The sequence below is a fragment of the Saccostrea cucullata genome, unplaced genomic scaffold (assembly GCF_032062105.1).
Source record: "Saccostrea cucullata isolate Sc308-1 unplaced genomic scaffold, CSIRO_AGI_Scuc_v1 ctg6344, whole genome shotgun sequence".
Taxonomy (NCBI): domain Eukaryota; kingdom Metazoa; phylum Mollusca; class Bivalvia; order Ostreida; family Ostreidae; genus Saccostrea; species Saccostrea cuccullata.
The window spans coordinates 22,302-35,706 of NW_026928798.1; the positions used below are offsets into that span (position 1 = coordinate 22,302).

The 13,405-nt window shown below is 32.6% G+C and overlaps 1 protein-coding gene across 1 annotated transcript; it reads right to left on the bottom strand.

The window, feature by feature from the left end:
- Positions 1-1,247: 1,247 nt before the first annotated feature.
- On the bottom strand, positions 1,248-9,725 carry LOC134278719 (GTPase IMAP family member 4-like). The gene is made up of 2 exons (XM_062761010.1): positions 9,596-9,725; positions 1,248-2,044 (listed from the first exon to the last, which is right to left on the bottom strand). Exons 1-2 carry the CDS (start codon positions 9,723-9,725, stop codon positions 1,248-1,250), a joined length of 927 nt encoding a protein of 308 aa, XP_062616994.1.
- Between the last annotated feature and the right edge of the window lie 3,680 nt (positions 9,726-13,405).

The window sequence follows — 13,405 nt, forward strand, 5'->3', positions numbered from 1 at the left end:
ATTTACAAGGTCTAAATCAATACATTATTTAAACATAATGCCAAAGACATCGACAGGACGTTGTTTTTTTATCTGCCTTTCATTTTTTTTTTCATTTTTTCTCCATCACCGCTGCGGTGTAAATTTATGTTTAAATTGAAAGTAATTGAAATTAATTTGTTAATAACGAAAATATAATTATATACCTTCATTAAGTACTTCAAAATCGTTTAAAATAAACTAATTTTTAGCAGCTAATCAAAAAATATAGCTTACAGGCTCCGCCCACTTCATTTGCATACCGTTTCCCAAAGCGTACCGTTCACAAAACATACCGTTCCGTGCAAGAAACGAAACGTACCGTCCACAAAGCGTACCGTTCCGTTCACAAAGCGTACCGTTCCGTCCACAAAGCGTACCGTTCCGTTCACAAAGCGTACCGTTCCGTTAACAAAGCGTACGTTCCGTCCACAAAGCGTACCGTTCCGTTCACAAAGCGTACTGTTCCATGCACAAAGCGTACCGAACCGTACCTTTCAAGTGGTGTAGTGGCACTGTTTAGGGCCTGTATTAACTTATACCGTTAAAATAATTAAATATGAGAGCGATGTAAAGCAAAAACTTACCTGGGGACTTAGAAATTTTAACTAGTATAGATACAGTTAATTTAGTAAATCAACTGCAATCTGATGAACTGTATTCTACTAAATCAAAATGGAATACAAAATCTACATTACATTACATTTTACATGTATATATTATATATGTGCTTTCCTCAGCACTTTGCTTAAATCTGTAAAGGTTTTCATTATTTAGAATACCGATCATATATGTTTTACTTCTTCTACCAATTGAAGGGATTCAGTTTGCTTAAAACATAATCAATGCCATCCCCAATTTTACCGAAAATACCTCTTTCATTCTTTATTTCCTCTCTTATTTTATCCCGAAGGTTATTTATTATTTGTTTATATTTATTTTCTAATTCTGTTTTCATCATCTCCATTTCTTCATCCTTCTTTTGAAGAATCTCTTTTTGTTTTGTTTCTTCTATTTCTTTGCTCTTTTGCAATTTTTCTATTTTGCGTGCTTTTTTTTCTACCTGAGCTTTATTTTTCATTACTTCTTTTTGCATGGATTCAAGTTTTTGTTCTATAACATTCTTCTCCTCTCCTCTGCTTTTTTCAAGTTGTCTTTCAAGGTTTTTTACTTCTTCTTCAAAGAGTTTTGATCTTTCTTCTTCTTCTTCCTGCTTCTCAATCAGCTGGTCAATCAATTTGCTTTTCACGAAGCAATTCCATGCTGGCTGCGTATTCTTTTTCATATTTTTCAGCTATATTCTTTTCAATTTCCTGATATTCCATTTCTTTTTCTTCCTGTGCTCTTTTCCTGTCTTGTTCTTCCCTTTCTCTAATGATTTTTTCGGCCTTTTCATACATTTCGTTTGTGTAGTGTTTGCCATTATTATTCTCTACATTGTGAGAAATTTTTGACAAAAGATCACAAACTTGAGTATCCATATCTTCTCCTTTGAGTTTATTATTAAATGCATGTACTCTTCCATCACTTTTTTCAATGATTAATTTGAGTGCTTTTGGAAGTGTCTCCATGTGTTGTGATAATGTTATTCCTTCATTGTCCAAAGCATCCTTGTGTGTAAACAGAACAATAAAATATTTGTATATGTCTTCGCCGAAATGTTTAACAAAATGCATGGCAGCGTTGTGTTCTTCTTCTGTGTATCTGCTCACGGATAAAACCAGAATAAATGCATGGGGACCTGGTGCCGTAATACTGATGCATTTGGCTATTTCCATTTGAATATTTTCAATTGAATGTTTAGTATCAAAAATTCCTGGGGTATCAACAATCAAAATTTTTTTGTTAAATCTGATAGCGTGTTCTGCACAACATTTATCTGTAATAGAAGAAGCGGAAACACCTGATGTAAACACTTTCTCTCCAAGAATAGTATTTCCTGAAGCACTCTTCCCTGTTCCAGTTTTCCCGATCAACACAATCCTTAATTCTTCTACTGAACCATCTGCGAACCTTTTTTCAACACCTGTGTTTTTTGAAAGAATGAAAAGATAAGTACAGAATTTTTTTTTAAATACTCAATGAAGTATAGGTTATATAGTGGCCTATTTAAGTCTCCAATATGAAAATATGCGAGAAAGATATGCAAACAGGCAAACAATTATGTTTGCCTGCATAAGAATTTATGTCGCAATGCAAGTTACCAATCCCTTGAGAGATTTTTATTACATATAAAATATATGGTTACTGTCTTCAAATATAAGCGACATTTAGAGAGATAGAGGGCGAGGCTTGCCGATCCCATGTTTTCGACCCGAGCAAAAATATCGCTTACATGTCAAGACAATGACCAAGTATTTTGTTAATTCTGCAAAATATACTAAAATTTGACCTCGAAAATTATTATACCTCATATAAATAAACACAACTAAAGAAGAATCTGATTGGCTGAGGCAGTCACGTGACCGTCGTGTTCGCCCTGCAACTAAACGTCGTGTTTCACGCATTCGGTTCACCTCGGCTGACTACTCTATCCTACATCTAGATGAAACCAGCCAAGGTGTACAGAACGTGTTTCACGTCGTGTTCCCCGAGTGGGACGTCACAATGAGGCAAATGCGATGATTAATATACTGAATTCGATTGTTTAAATCTGTGATTAATTGTGTCGATACAAAATCTTAAAATATACAAGCTAATTCAGAGAATTTGTGTCCCCTGCTTAGGGAAAAGTAAACCATGCGCAGTTCGGGGGTCGGGGGGGGGGTCGGGGGTTCAGATCCCCTTCACTGAATTTGTAGAATTATTAAATGTAGACAAATGTATATATACAATGTAAGCAAATAAAATATGCCAGTATGGATGTAAAGGTTTGATGGATTATTCTTTATTATGTGTGTAGAAGATTCTTTTTATATAGAATATTTATCACACTGTAATGATGATATTATCATAAATTTTTCTTTTCACATGCTGAATACTATCGTTTAGTAATAGAATGAAAAGTATTTCGAAAAAGAATATGAATCGTCCGAGATGCGATCCCTGGCCCTCTCACATTTGAAGCGAGATACATACCACTAGACCACGGAGCCGCTTTAACATGGCGCCATTTGTATACAAACATGAAGTGACATACATGTATATATTCACGTTCGATATTGTCAAAATTTTACAAAATGCATTGTGTTGAATTTAACCTTTATTAAACAGTTCTAATAGATGTAATAAAAATATAAAGTCCTCCGAGAACCTGTTTTATACGTAATAATTCTCCTCATGTCCCTGTGCTAAAATAGCGACGGGGCGGGGCACTTTGAGAGGAGTGAGAGAGGTCCTACGGAGTTTTGGTATAATAGTACATAGCAAAAGCTCAAAATCTTCTTGAAATATCGCCAGGAAAGGATAGTGTTACACACAGACATAATGTATGAATTTACGACCTTGAACTTTGACCTTTTGACCTCAAAATCAACAGGGATCTTCCTTATACCACAGGGAGTTGTTATGTAAAATATCATTGCAAAAGCTTAAAGGGTTCTCGAGATATCGTGTGGAAACGAAAGTGTTATAACAGACAGAATTTGCTTATTTATGACCTTGACCTTTGACATTCTGACCTCAAAATCAATAGGGGTCTTCTTTAGTCCATAGGGAGTTGCTATGCTAAATTTCATTGCAAAAGCTCAAAGGGTTCTCGAGATATTGTGTGGAAACGAAAGCGTTACAGACAGACAGAAAGACGGACGGACGGACGGACAGCTAAACGGACGGACGGACAAACCCAAATTAATATCCCCCACTTTTCAAGCGGGGGGACAAAATAGTTAGAAAAGTGTTTCCATTAGTGGAGAATGAAAGTTATTAACACTGCAGTGTGTAAATCAGAATGACTTGTCACAAAGGTTTTTTTTTTATGAAACGCTAGTGGTTTGACTTACATCTATTGGTATTTCGTATTTTCTCATTAAATGTTTACTTTATTTATTGGATTCTCTTTATATTTTCTGCATTGTGCTTGATTCAATATAATAAAATAGATATTGCATGAATGCTCGGGAGACATGACGATTTCTTCGCCCATGAAAAATCATAATCCCCTCGGGCGTTGCCGTCGGGGAATATGATTTTTCATGGGCGACAAAATCTTCACGTGCCCCTCACTATCATACAATAATTGTATAATGAACTATTTTCAACTCGATTTAGACTGATATCTGCAGTGGAAACTAAGACCCCATAGCGAAAAGATCGCAATATACATTACCTCACAATGTTTTTAGTACATGTACGTCATAATACATGCACGAGGCTTTATTAGGACATTGAACACCTATCTATATTAGGATATGTTACGTACAACACAAGTCTTTTCTATGAAAGTTTTCATCAAAAGTGATTTAAAATTGATTTTATACAAAGGTTAGTAAAATTTGCACCAGCCATGCACAATGATTGGAAAAAACTTTTCAAACACACCATACACATTCCAAACCCACCGCATGACATAAGAGGTCATGTATAGCCATGGATGAATGATTGAATGAATTAAATGACGCATACATGCACGCATATTAACATACATTGTGTAATAAAATGTAGTACGTTATTAATAATAACCCTGTGACGTAATGCATTATCACCTTTCAACACCTTCAGGAACGATCATTGACAGCTGTTTTTTTTTTAAATAAAAATGGAATTCGAGAATTTACTTACTTGGTCATTGGTCATTTACAAAATTATTTTGTTAAAACACATTCTGATTGCACACACAAGTACTCTGAAGTTGACAACAAAAAGATGCTTGAGTTTCTGATTGATAATATCTATGTGGTTTTTGGAGAACATGTCTTCCAACAATCTATTTGAATTGCCATGGTACTAATTGCGATCAGCTATGAGAAGACCTTTTGTATTCATAATTCTTATTTCCTTAATTTGCTTGTTAATCATTTATCCCGTTTTAGAAATTTCTCATACGTAGAGCAAGCTATTGTGTATCGAATCAACTGAGATATGTACACTCCGTATGCAGGTGATGAAGGTATATTGATGCATAAGTTAGGGAAGTTAACGATAGAAAAGTTAGTCATCACGTTAATCATATAGCTTGGTAGTTAGATTACCATTAACGTCTTTTTCAAGTAAAATTTACATGTATTAATCAGATGTATCAGACTCTTTGGTATCTTCTATCTCAAGCTCCCCTGGTAATATCGTATCGACGTAGGAATGGAAATTACCATTGCTTATTGACAATACGTCGTCGATATATCTAAATGTCGAGTTGAAGGCGACAGCAAGTATTCTCTTCTTTTCATGTATTAGATTTTGCACAAATTCTGCTTCACAGGTCTGCTAATGACTTAGTAAAGGGTCAATAATTAATAACTAATAACGCTGTCAATATCTTAGTGATGAGAAACGAAAGAGGCTTGGTTGAACATTTACTGGAACCTGCAATGTATCTTTGTTTGTAAGGATTTTTAAAAAGTTTTGGAATCCAATATATATACGGCAGTTCAAATTCATTTTGGCTCCGTGGAATATTAAAAACATTTAAAACAGACATATGATTTTGAAGAATTTCTTCCTTAGAAAGGAAAGTATAAGAAGGATTACCATTTGAAGAATTAAATTCAAGTTCTTCTAAAATACAATTTATATAATGAGCCTTACAAACGAAGACAATGTTGTTACCTGTTTTGTCTGCAGGGACCAGTACGTACTGGTTATGTAAGATATCTATTTTTTTTCATTTTTATATTATTGAACACAGAAGGATAGATGGTTTTCATATTGCCCCTCAACTTTTTAATACGCGACTTTAACATGGAATAGAATGTAATCTGTGTGGACTTGTTTATGTTGGTGAAACCAAAGGATCGCTTAACAAAAGAATATCAGGTCATCGATTTCAAATAAATCATGGTGGTCAGCAGCTTTTATACAAACATTTTAATTTACCTGCTCATTCTATTTTATCAATGAAGTCAGAATTCTCGAAAAGATTTTATCACCACACAAATAGTCCGTTGCTGAGTACACCTTTCCGTAGACAACAAAAAGAATTTGGGATTAGAAAACTCGGGACAGCCTTTCACTATGGATGTAATGATAATATCGATAGTGTTGGAAATCTTTCTATAGTCCACAGTGTAATAATGTTAATGTGATGGGACTTTTTAACCATACAAAGAGACGTAAACGTAGTTATGGGCATCGTTCGTACAAAAAACCTGCAATATACGACGTGTCTTTTGACTACTTTGATTATTACTACCTTATGTAAATCAATAGTTAGGTCACATCATATTCGCACCAAACTTTACCCTGTCCTTTTGAAATACTTTTGAAATTTTTAAAATATTCATTTTGAAAAGGCCACGGAAAGTCTAATTTTTGATTCCTCGTCTCCAGAAGATAAGCTCGGATTTGTGATTATGGATATTGCATTTCGTAGGCTTTTAAACCCGCACGTTTTAAGGAGGATAATGCACTTAAAACAATCCGTCTTTTCCTTAAACTTCAATATGCCAATAAAGGAATTGACGCGGTTAATATAAATAATATTCCTAATCTTAAAAGGGCCCAGTCTTGTATTAATTTTTACCATATTTCAAGTTAAAGACTACACCTTGTATTTCCTACAAATATACATCGACCATTGCTTCCAAACTTTTCAATTACAGAAAAACTTGAAATGTAGACATGTAGCATGGATTTGCTATTATTGACCTGTAGCTCATCTGAGTCGAAAACTCAAGTGAGTTTTTCTTGTCACCTGTTGTCCGTTGCCTGTCTGTAAACGTTTCATATTTACAACTTCTCAAGAACCACTGGGTCAATTTTAGCGAAATTTGGTATGAAGCATCCTTGCAGGGTCAAAGTTACTCAAGAAATTATTTTTGTCCATATGGGCGTTTTGTTACATTTGATTTTAGATGGGAAAATCTGTGAAGAACTCTCGGGCCATGATGAGAATGATATTAAATACATGTTTATGTAAGCATTCTTAAGACGTGCTGATTGAAGTTTATTCAAATCAAGACAATGGGAGAAGGGTGGACTAAATTATGGGATTTAAAAATCACGACGGACAAGGTCAAATCTCTAAATGCAATTACAAAAGGATGATAATATTTTTAGAAAAATCAGTTTTTAGCACAGTTACGTATCGCAGGGGTTATAAGGAAGCATACAAAATATTCTATAATGACTAGATCAGTGCTATATTATGACGTCATAGTTTGCAAGATGACATCAATTTTGAAAAACAAGTTTTTGTAATATTCATTTTTCGATACTATATAAAATGAATAGAAACGTGTAGACATTAACAAAAATAAACTATTTAGTTATGCTGTTTCTGTCATTTTAATCAAAATCTACCGCGTCATATGTGTACATCAATTAACTTGAGAATTGATCATGTCGTGAAAAGGGAATTTAGCATGTATAAAGATACGTAAGATGGGGTTTAAAAGTAAATATCGTATAAATTTTGTGAAATTCATATGAAGTTGTGTTACTAAAACAGATATGCTAATTTCTTTTCATCGATTATATTCTCTTTCGATTGATTGATTGTACATTGTTTTTAGTCTTAGGTTTGACGCGGCGCCGGGAACAAGAATCAAACCCGGGCCTCCATATCACGATGCGAACGCTCTACCAATAGGCTACTGTGAACGGTATATTCTCTTTCGAAGACAGTCAGTTATGTATATATGTATCCCGGTCGGCCTTTCCTATGTCATTTGTGACAAAAATAATGCAGCAGAACACAAAAACAAGCTGTATGTTTCAAAAGATAAGATTTGTACAGATGGAAAGTTTGTTTCTTAAAACACTTGGGAAGGACTGCTAAAAATCCGAGTTAAGCATGGTTTAAAAGAAATCTCGGTTATATGTATAAATTTCAAAACATTGTGTGAGGTTTCGTGTGAATGCGTGGAATTATTATTCTACTGACGGGACAGTGGGATTCTAGCAGCACTTTTTAGGAAAAATAGATGTGTTTCAACTTTATTATTTACTCAAAGAAATTATTAAATTTCGGGGAAATGTACATGTCACATTGGGTAGGTTGTTCATTATTTTTAAATTGGATGTTGGAATTTATCTCTCAAATGGGAGGATGTCTTTTCCATATCGGCTTATAGTCAATTATAAATCTGAGTACAATTTACACAATTTATTGCGCGATTATATTTAAAAATATTACTAGATTTTTATGTTAACAACAACAGACTGATGTGATATGCTTGAAACGCAAGGAATTTATAATTGCAATTCTGCATGTAGCATCACTTGCGAAAAAAAATTCACTTTTATTTTTATGGTACTGAAATCCATGTACATTCTCCTTATTAACCGCCCATTCACAAATAAATATTCTTGCGATTTAATGTTTAAGAGCCATTTTGCAATAATAAGTACTCACAAAAATATAAAGAATTAAAATGATCTTTGAATTGATGTTTTTCTTCAAATCCAGATCATGCATTTATGCAAGATAAAAGCATATCAGCACTGCCTTAAGACTCGATTTAGGTATTTTGTACACAGAAAAAAGAATAATTGCTGAATAAATAGATGTACGCAAAAGCTGATGTAAATGAGCCTAGAATAATTGTGATGAAATTTGAATGATATTTTCTCTGCTTAAAATGATACGTATCCACTCTAAGAAGTGGTTGACAGTGAAAATTAAGTATTTTGTTGTACATGTACATGTATATAAGTATATGTATAATGGGTTTTTTTAACTGTGTAAAGCTTGCAATGTTTACATCAAATGTAAAGAAATTATATAGGAATCATTTTTTGCAGGATAAAAGATGAAATTTTTTTCAATCCGAAATTCCAAAAAAGTCTTCCAAATTTAAATATATGTATGAATAATAGAAGTTTATGATCCTTTCTTTTACTGTCATTGAAATACTGTAGTAACGATTTTTTTTACACCAAAAATGTCTTAACATAAAAGTTTCAAATTTCTTTTTTTTTCAAGTTTGAATTGCAGCTCATATGGCTTTTTATTAGCTCACCTGAAGAAACAAAATTATTGAGAAGCATATTTTGTATAAAACTGCTCATTTTAAAGCTGTATTTCTTCCAGAAAATATTGAGCACAGACTAGAAAAAAATTAAATTAGTGACAGAAAAATTATGTATGTTTTATACTGCGCTCTATGTTTCCCATAAGAAAAAACATCAAGAAAAATGCATATTTTCGGCTTTTTTAGTTAATTGCAAAAATAACATTATTTCTAAAGTCATTTACAGGCAGTGAGTGCATATAAATATGAAAAATATATTTGAAATATTTCTAATATAATCTCTTCTACAAAATAAATATCATTTAAACATATCTAAATACATTCTAAAATGTTGATTTCAACTTGAGGGAGCCAAAATTGGCTCTTATCATAAATAGTCGTTTGAGCTAATTAGTTAATAGACTGATGAGCTTTAAGAAAATCAGCTTTGCAAAGAAGTGAATACAAACTTTTAATAGTCATCAATCCTATCATTCTTTTGATTCTTATTCTGTTCCCAGTTGAAATACCAATCTCTTTAAAATCATTGTCACCCATGGATTTCAATATTTCTAAATCAATATCTTCTTTTCTGAAAGCTTCTAAATAGTTTTCCAATCCAAGCCTTTGTAACAGGGATTCAATATTTTCGATTTCCATGCTTAATGAATCCTGTAAAAAGAAAAACATACAATAAACGTTTAAATTGGCGTATAAATTTGGAAAAATCATCAAAGTCATAAAACATTTGTTAAAAGTTTGCCAAAGAATGGGTTTAAATTAACATTTCGGCATCGAAATGAACAACTTTTTTGAATTGCTTGGACAGCTGATTGGTCTAACGCCCTGTTCATTTACTGTAAGAGGACATATTCCGTAGATCTAGAGTTCAACCCCGGGCTGGGACGGAACTGAGACTAAGTACTGGATTCTATAGTACGAATCTTCGAAAAAGGTGCGGGACTAATTCATACGAGAATATTTACTGCGACATCAAACAAAAAAGACCAATTTCTCACATTAACAAAAAAAGTGATTTTCACTTTTAAACTGTGTAGTAATATTTAATTACATTAAAACTTACCACAACATTTTATTCGCTAGTTAAATTTTATAACAGCAAGGTATAGACAGTGTTAACATTACATCATCATGGGATATTTGACACAGTAAATTGTGCAGTGAAATGTGTATTGATTGATTTTTTTTACATTGACAAATAAATTTTTAGTAGAAGGTCATGTCAGTGACAAAGATTGAGCTTCATACTATGGAAACATGGCAAGTGGAAAACATTATTTTTATCTCAAATGTTGTGAACATGATGGATATGAATAGTCTTTTAAAATAATATATCTACCCAGGCATATGACCTCTTGTTTCCATCAGAGCATTTGTTATATATTTAATTACAGAATTATTTCGATAAGCCTATTCTGTTGTAATTCATGTATTGCACATTCAAACTTATGGTATGATCATAAGATGTTTTAAAATTTGTTTCTTTGTTTTAAAAGGAAAATTAAATTTATTTGCTTATTATAGAGTAGTTGTCAAAAGTTGAAGCATTATTCATATACTTAAAGGCAGAGATTTTAATCACCGCCTTCAAAAATAACTGGTCTGGGTATCCCTGTCAATCAAGTGCTAGAAGGTCCATCACTGGATGCTGGGACTTGATTGACACTTACTTACTGGTCCCTGTGAATACCCTGTACACCTTGTTTGGCTCTCGTGGGGACCTTCAAATTAACTTTTGATCCTTTGATTTTTACCAAACAGGGTATAGATTATGACAATGAAAATATTTAGCTTGATTATATGAATTCAATATACATTTAGTATTTAAAAGGATTATAATATAGTGTTTTTTTTTATTCAACTTTGGTATATAAAAACTTTTTTCTGATGAAATTTCTATATTAATTTTAACATGTTAAACAGTAACTATTAAATTGAAAATGTTATAATTGATTATGTTTAGAGCAACACTGTGTGAAGTAATTAAATTAAAAAATATTTATAATATTTATAAATGTTTCTAATCACGGGTAACATATTTTTCTTTGTTATTCAGATACGAATTTCAGGCAATCTTTTTTAAACATGTTTCATGGTGACAAAGAATAGGTGAAACATACTACATATTTTTTAATGAAATGTAGTTAACACGGCTCTCATTTTTATTTAATAGATGGGATTCTGGGGATGAGTGAAATAAGTCTAATTTGGTTTTAATGGAGATGTTTATAAATTAACACAAACATTTAATTTAACATCTAAAATAATCTCTGTTGTAATATTTGAATTTATAGAATGATATCATCATAATTGTTTTAAATGGCTTGAAGTGTTTTCAAACAATTGAAAATAAATCAATATAGGGTTTTGAGAAACTTTTTAATTCTAATTTAAAATTGTCTCAAAATTCCCAACACAGATATAGTTTGACATCTGGGTATTTCCGCTGCATTTTATTTCCGGAAATCTGCTTAGCATTTCCGACATTTTGTTAAATTTCATTTCCGACAATTTTTCTTTTCATTTCCGACATTTATTTTTCATTTCCTGAATTTTGCAAATAACCTCTCCAGCAATTTAATGTTAACCAAGTGGCTGGAAATGGAATTTTTAAATAATTTCTTTCAAAGCTCATTTTTAAAAATTTTAATAAAAACACACAAAAAATGTATTTATACATTTGTAGATGTAGCCGTAACTAAGACTTGTTAAAAGAGTTCAGTGAGCATGATTTTTTTTCAAGTTTTAATGTTTACTAAATTAAATGTCAATGACTGCACCGAACTTCTTTCAAAGATAATGTATTTAATATCTCGGGGGCACAATAATTTATTCTTCTTTTTTGACACGAATTCTTCAATCCTGCTTTCATAACTAAAATCACTTCCATATAAATGTCACTCTCTAACATCGGATCGTATAAATCTCGGAGATGAAAACTAAAAAAAAAAACCTCGGAAATGAAAAGTTGATAATGGCGAAAAATTCCGGAAATGAAATGCATCTAAATGCATTCTGGGTATTTCACTGTGTAAAAAATCACTTTCTGTGTATAGGAATTAGGAGACAGATGACCACAGGTAGAATGCTAGCCCCCAAGGCATTCACACCTGTACAAAATAAGCACCTCCCTCACCTGGAATTTACCACCCGGTAAAAAATCTCTGCCTTTAAATTAGAAATTAGTTTATTATTAAAAAGTTTAAACCCAAACGTAGTCCCAACTATTCCTTAAAGGGGAGAGGCTATGATTTGCACAAACTTGAATCTACACTACCTGAGAATGCTTCCATATAAATACACGTATGACCAATCATGGCTTTGCTATTCTTGAGAAGATTTTAAAAGAATTTTCTTATGTATTTCTAGGTAAAACTTTGGTCGGCCATTGTGGCCCCACCCAACCCCCGGGGTTCATGATTTGAACAAAATAGAATTTTCACTACCTGAGGATGCTTACATATAAATATGACCAATCATGGCTTTGTTATTCTAGAGAAGAAGAATTTTAAAAAATTGTCCTATATATTTCTATGTAAAACTTTGGTCAGCCATTGTGGCCCCGCCCAAACCCCGGGGGTCATGATTTGAACAAACTTGAGTCTACACTACCTGAGGATTTCCACATGAGTTTCATTTTTCATGGCAAAGTGGTTCTTGAGAAGAAGAATTTTTTTAAATGCCATTAATTTTTCACTAATTCATAATTATCTCCCCTTGGAAGAAGGTGTGGCCCTTCATTGGAAGCAACTTGAATTCCCTTAACTAAGGATATTTTGTGGCAAGTTTGGTTAAAATTGACTCAGTAGTTCCTGAGAAGAAGATGAAAATGTGAAAAGTTTACAGACAGACAGACAGCTAGACAGACAGATGCCGGACAAAATGTAATCAGAAAAGCTCACTTGACATTTCAGCTCAGGTGAGCTAAAAACCAAACAGCGTCAAAGCAGACGCTTCTGATAAACAAAATAGTTCCATTGTGAGACAATATTCAAACAAATATTTTTAACATCCCAATCGTTGGAAAAGTTAATTAATATTTTTTCTTGATAATTAAACTGAAAGAGAAATTAGATATTTGCTTTATCGGGACAATCATGAATTTGTGCACATATGATGCTGAAATAATATAATAACATATCTTGGGGTCTGGACTCTTAATTGTAATTACTGGTATATGGAATATTGTTTTATAGTCTGGTCCGATTTATAGAAAAAAAAAATACTTCTAACGGCAAATAATTATTATTTGGTCCAGCATAGTTTTTTAACCTATTTCGAGTATGCTAAATCCGAAAAAATATGCTGGCCTTCATGAA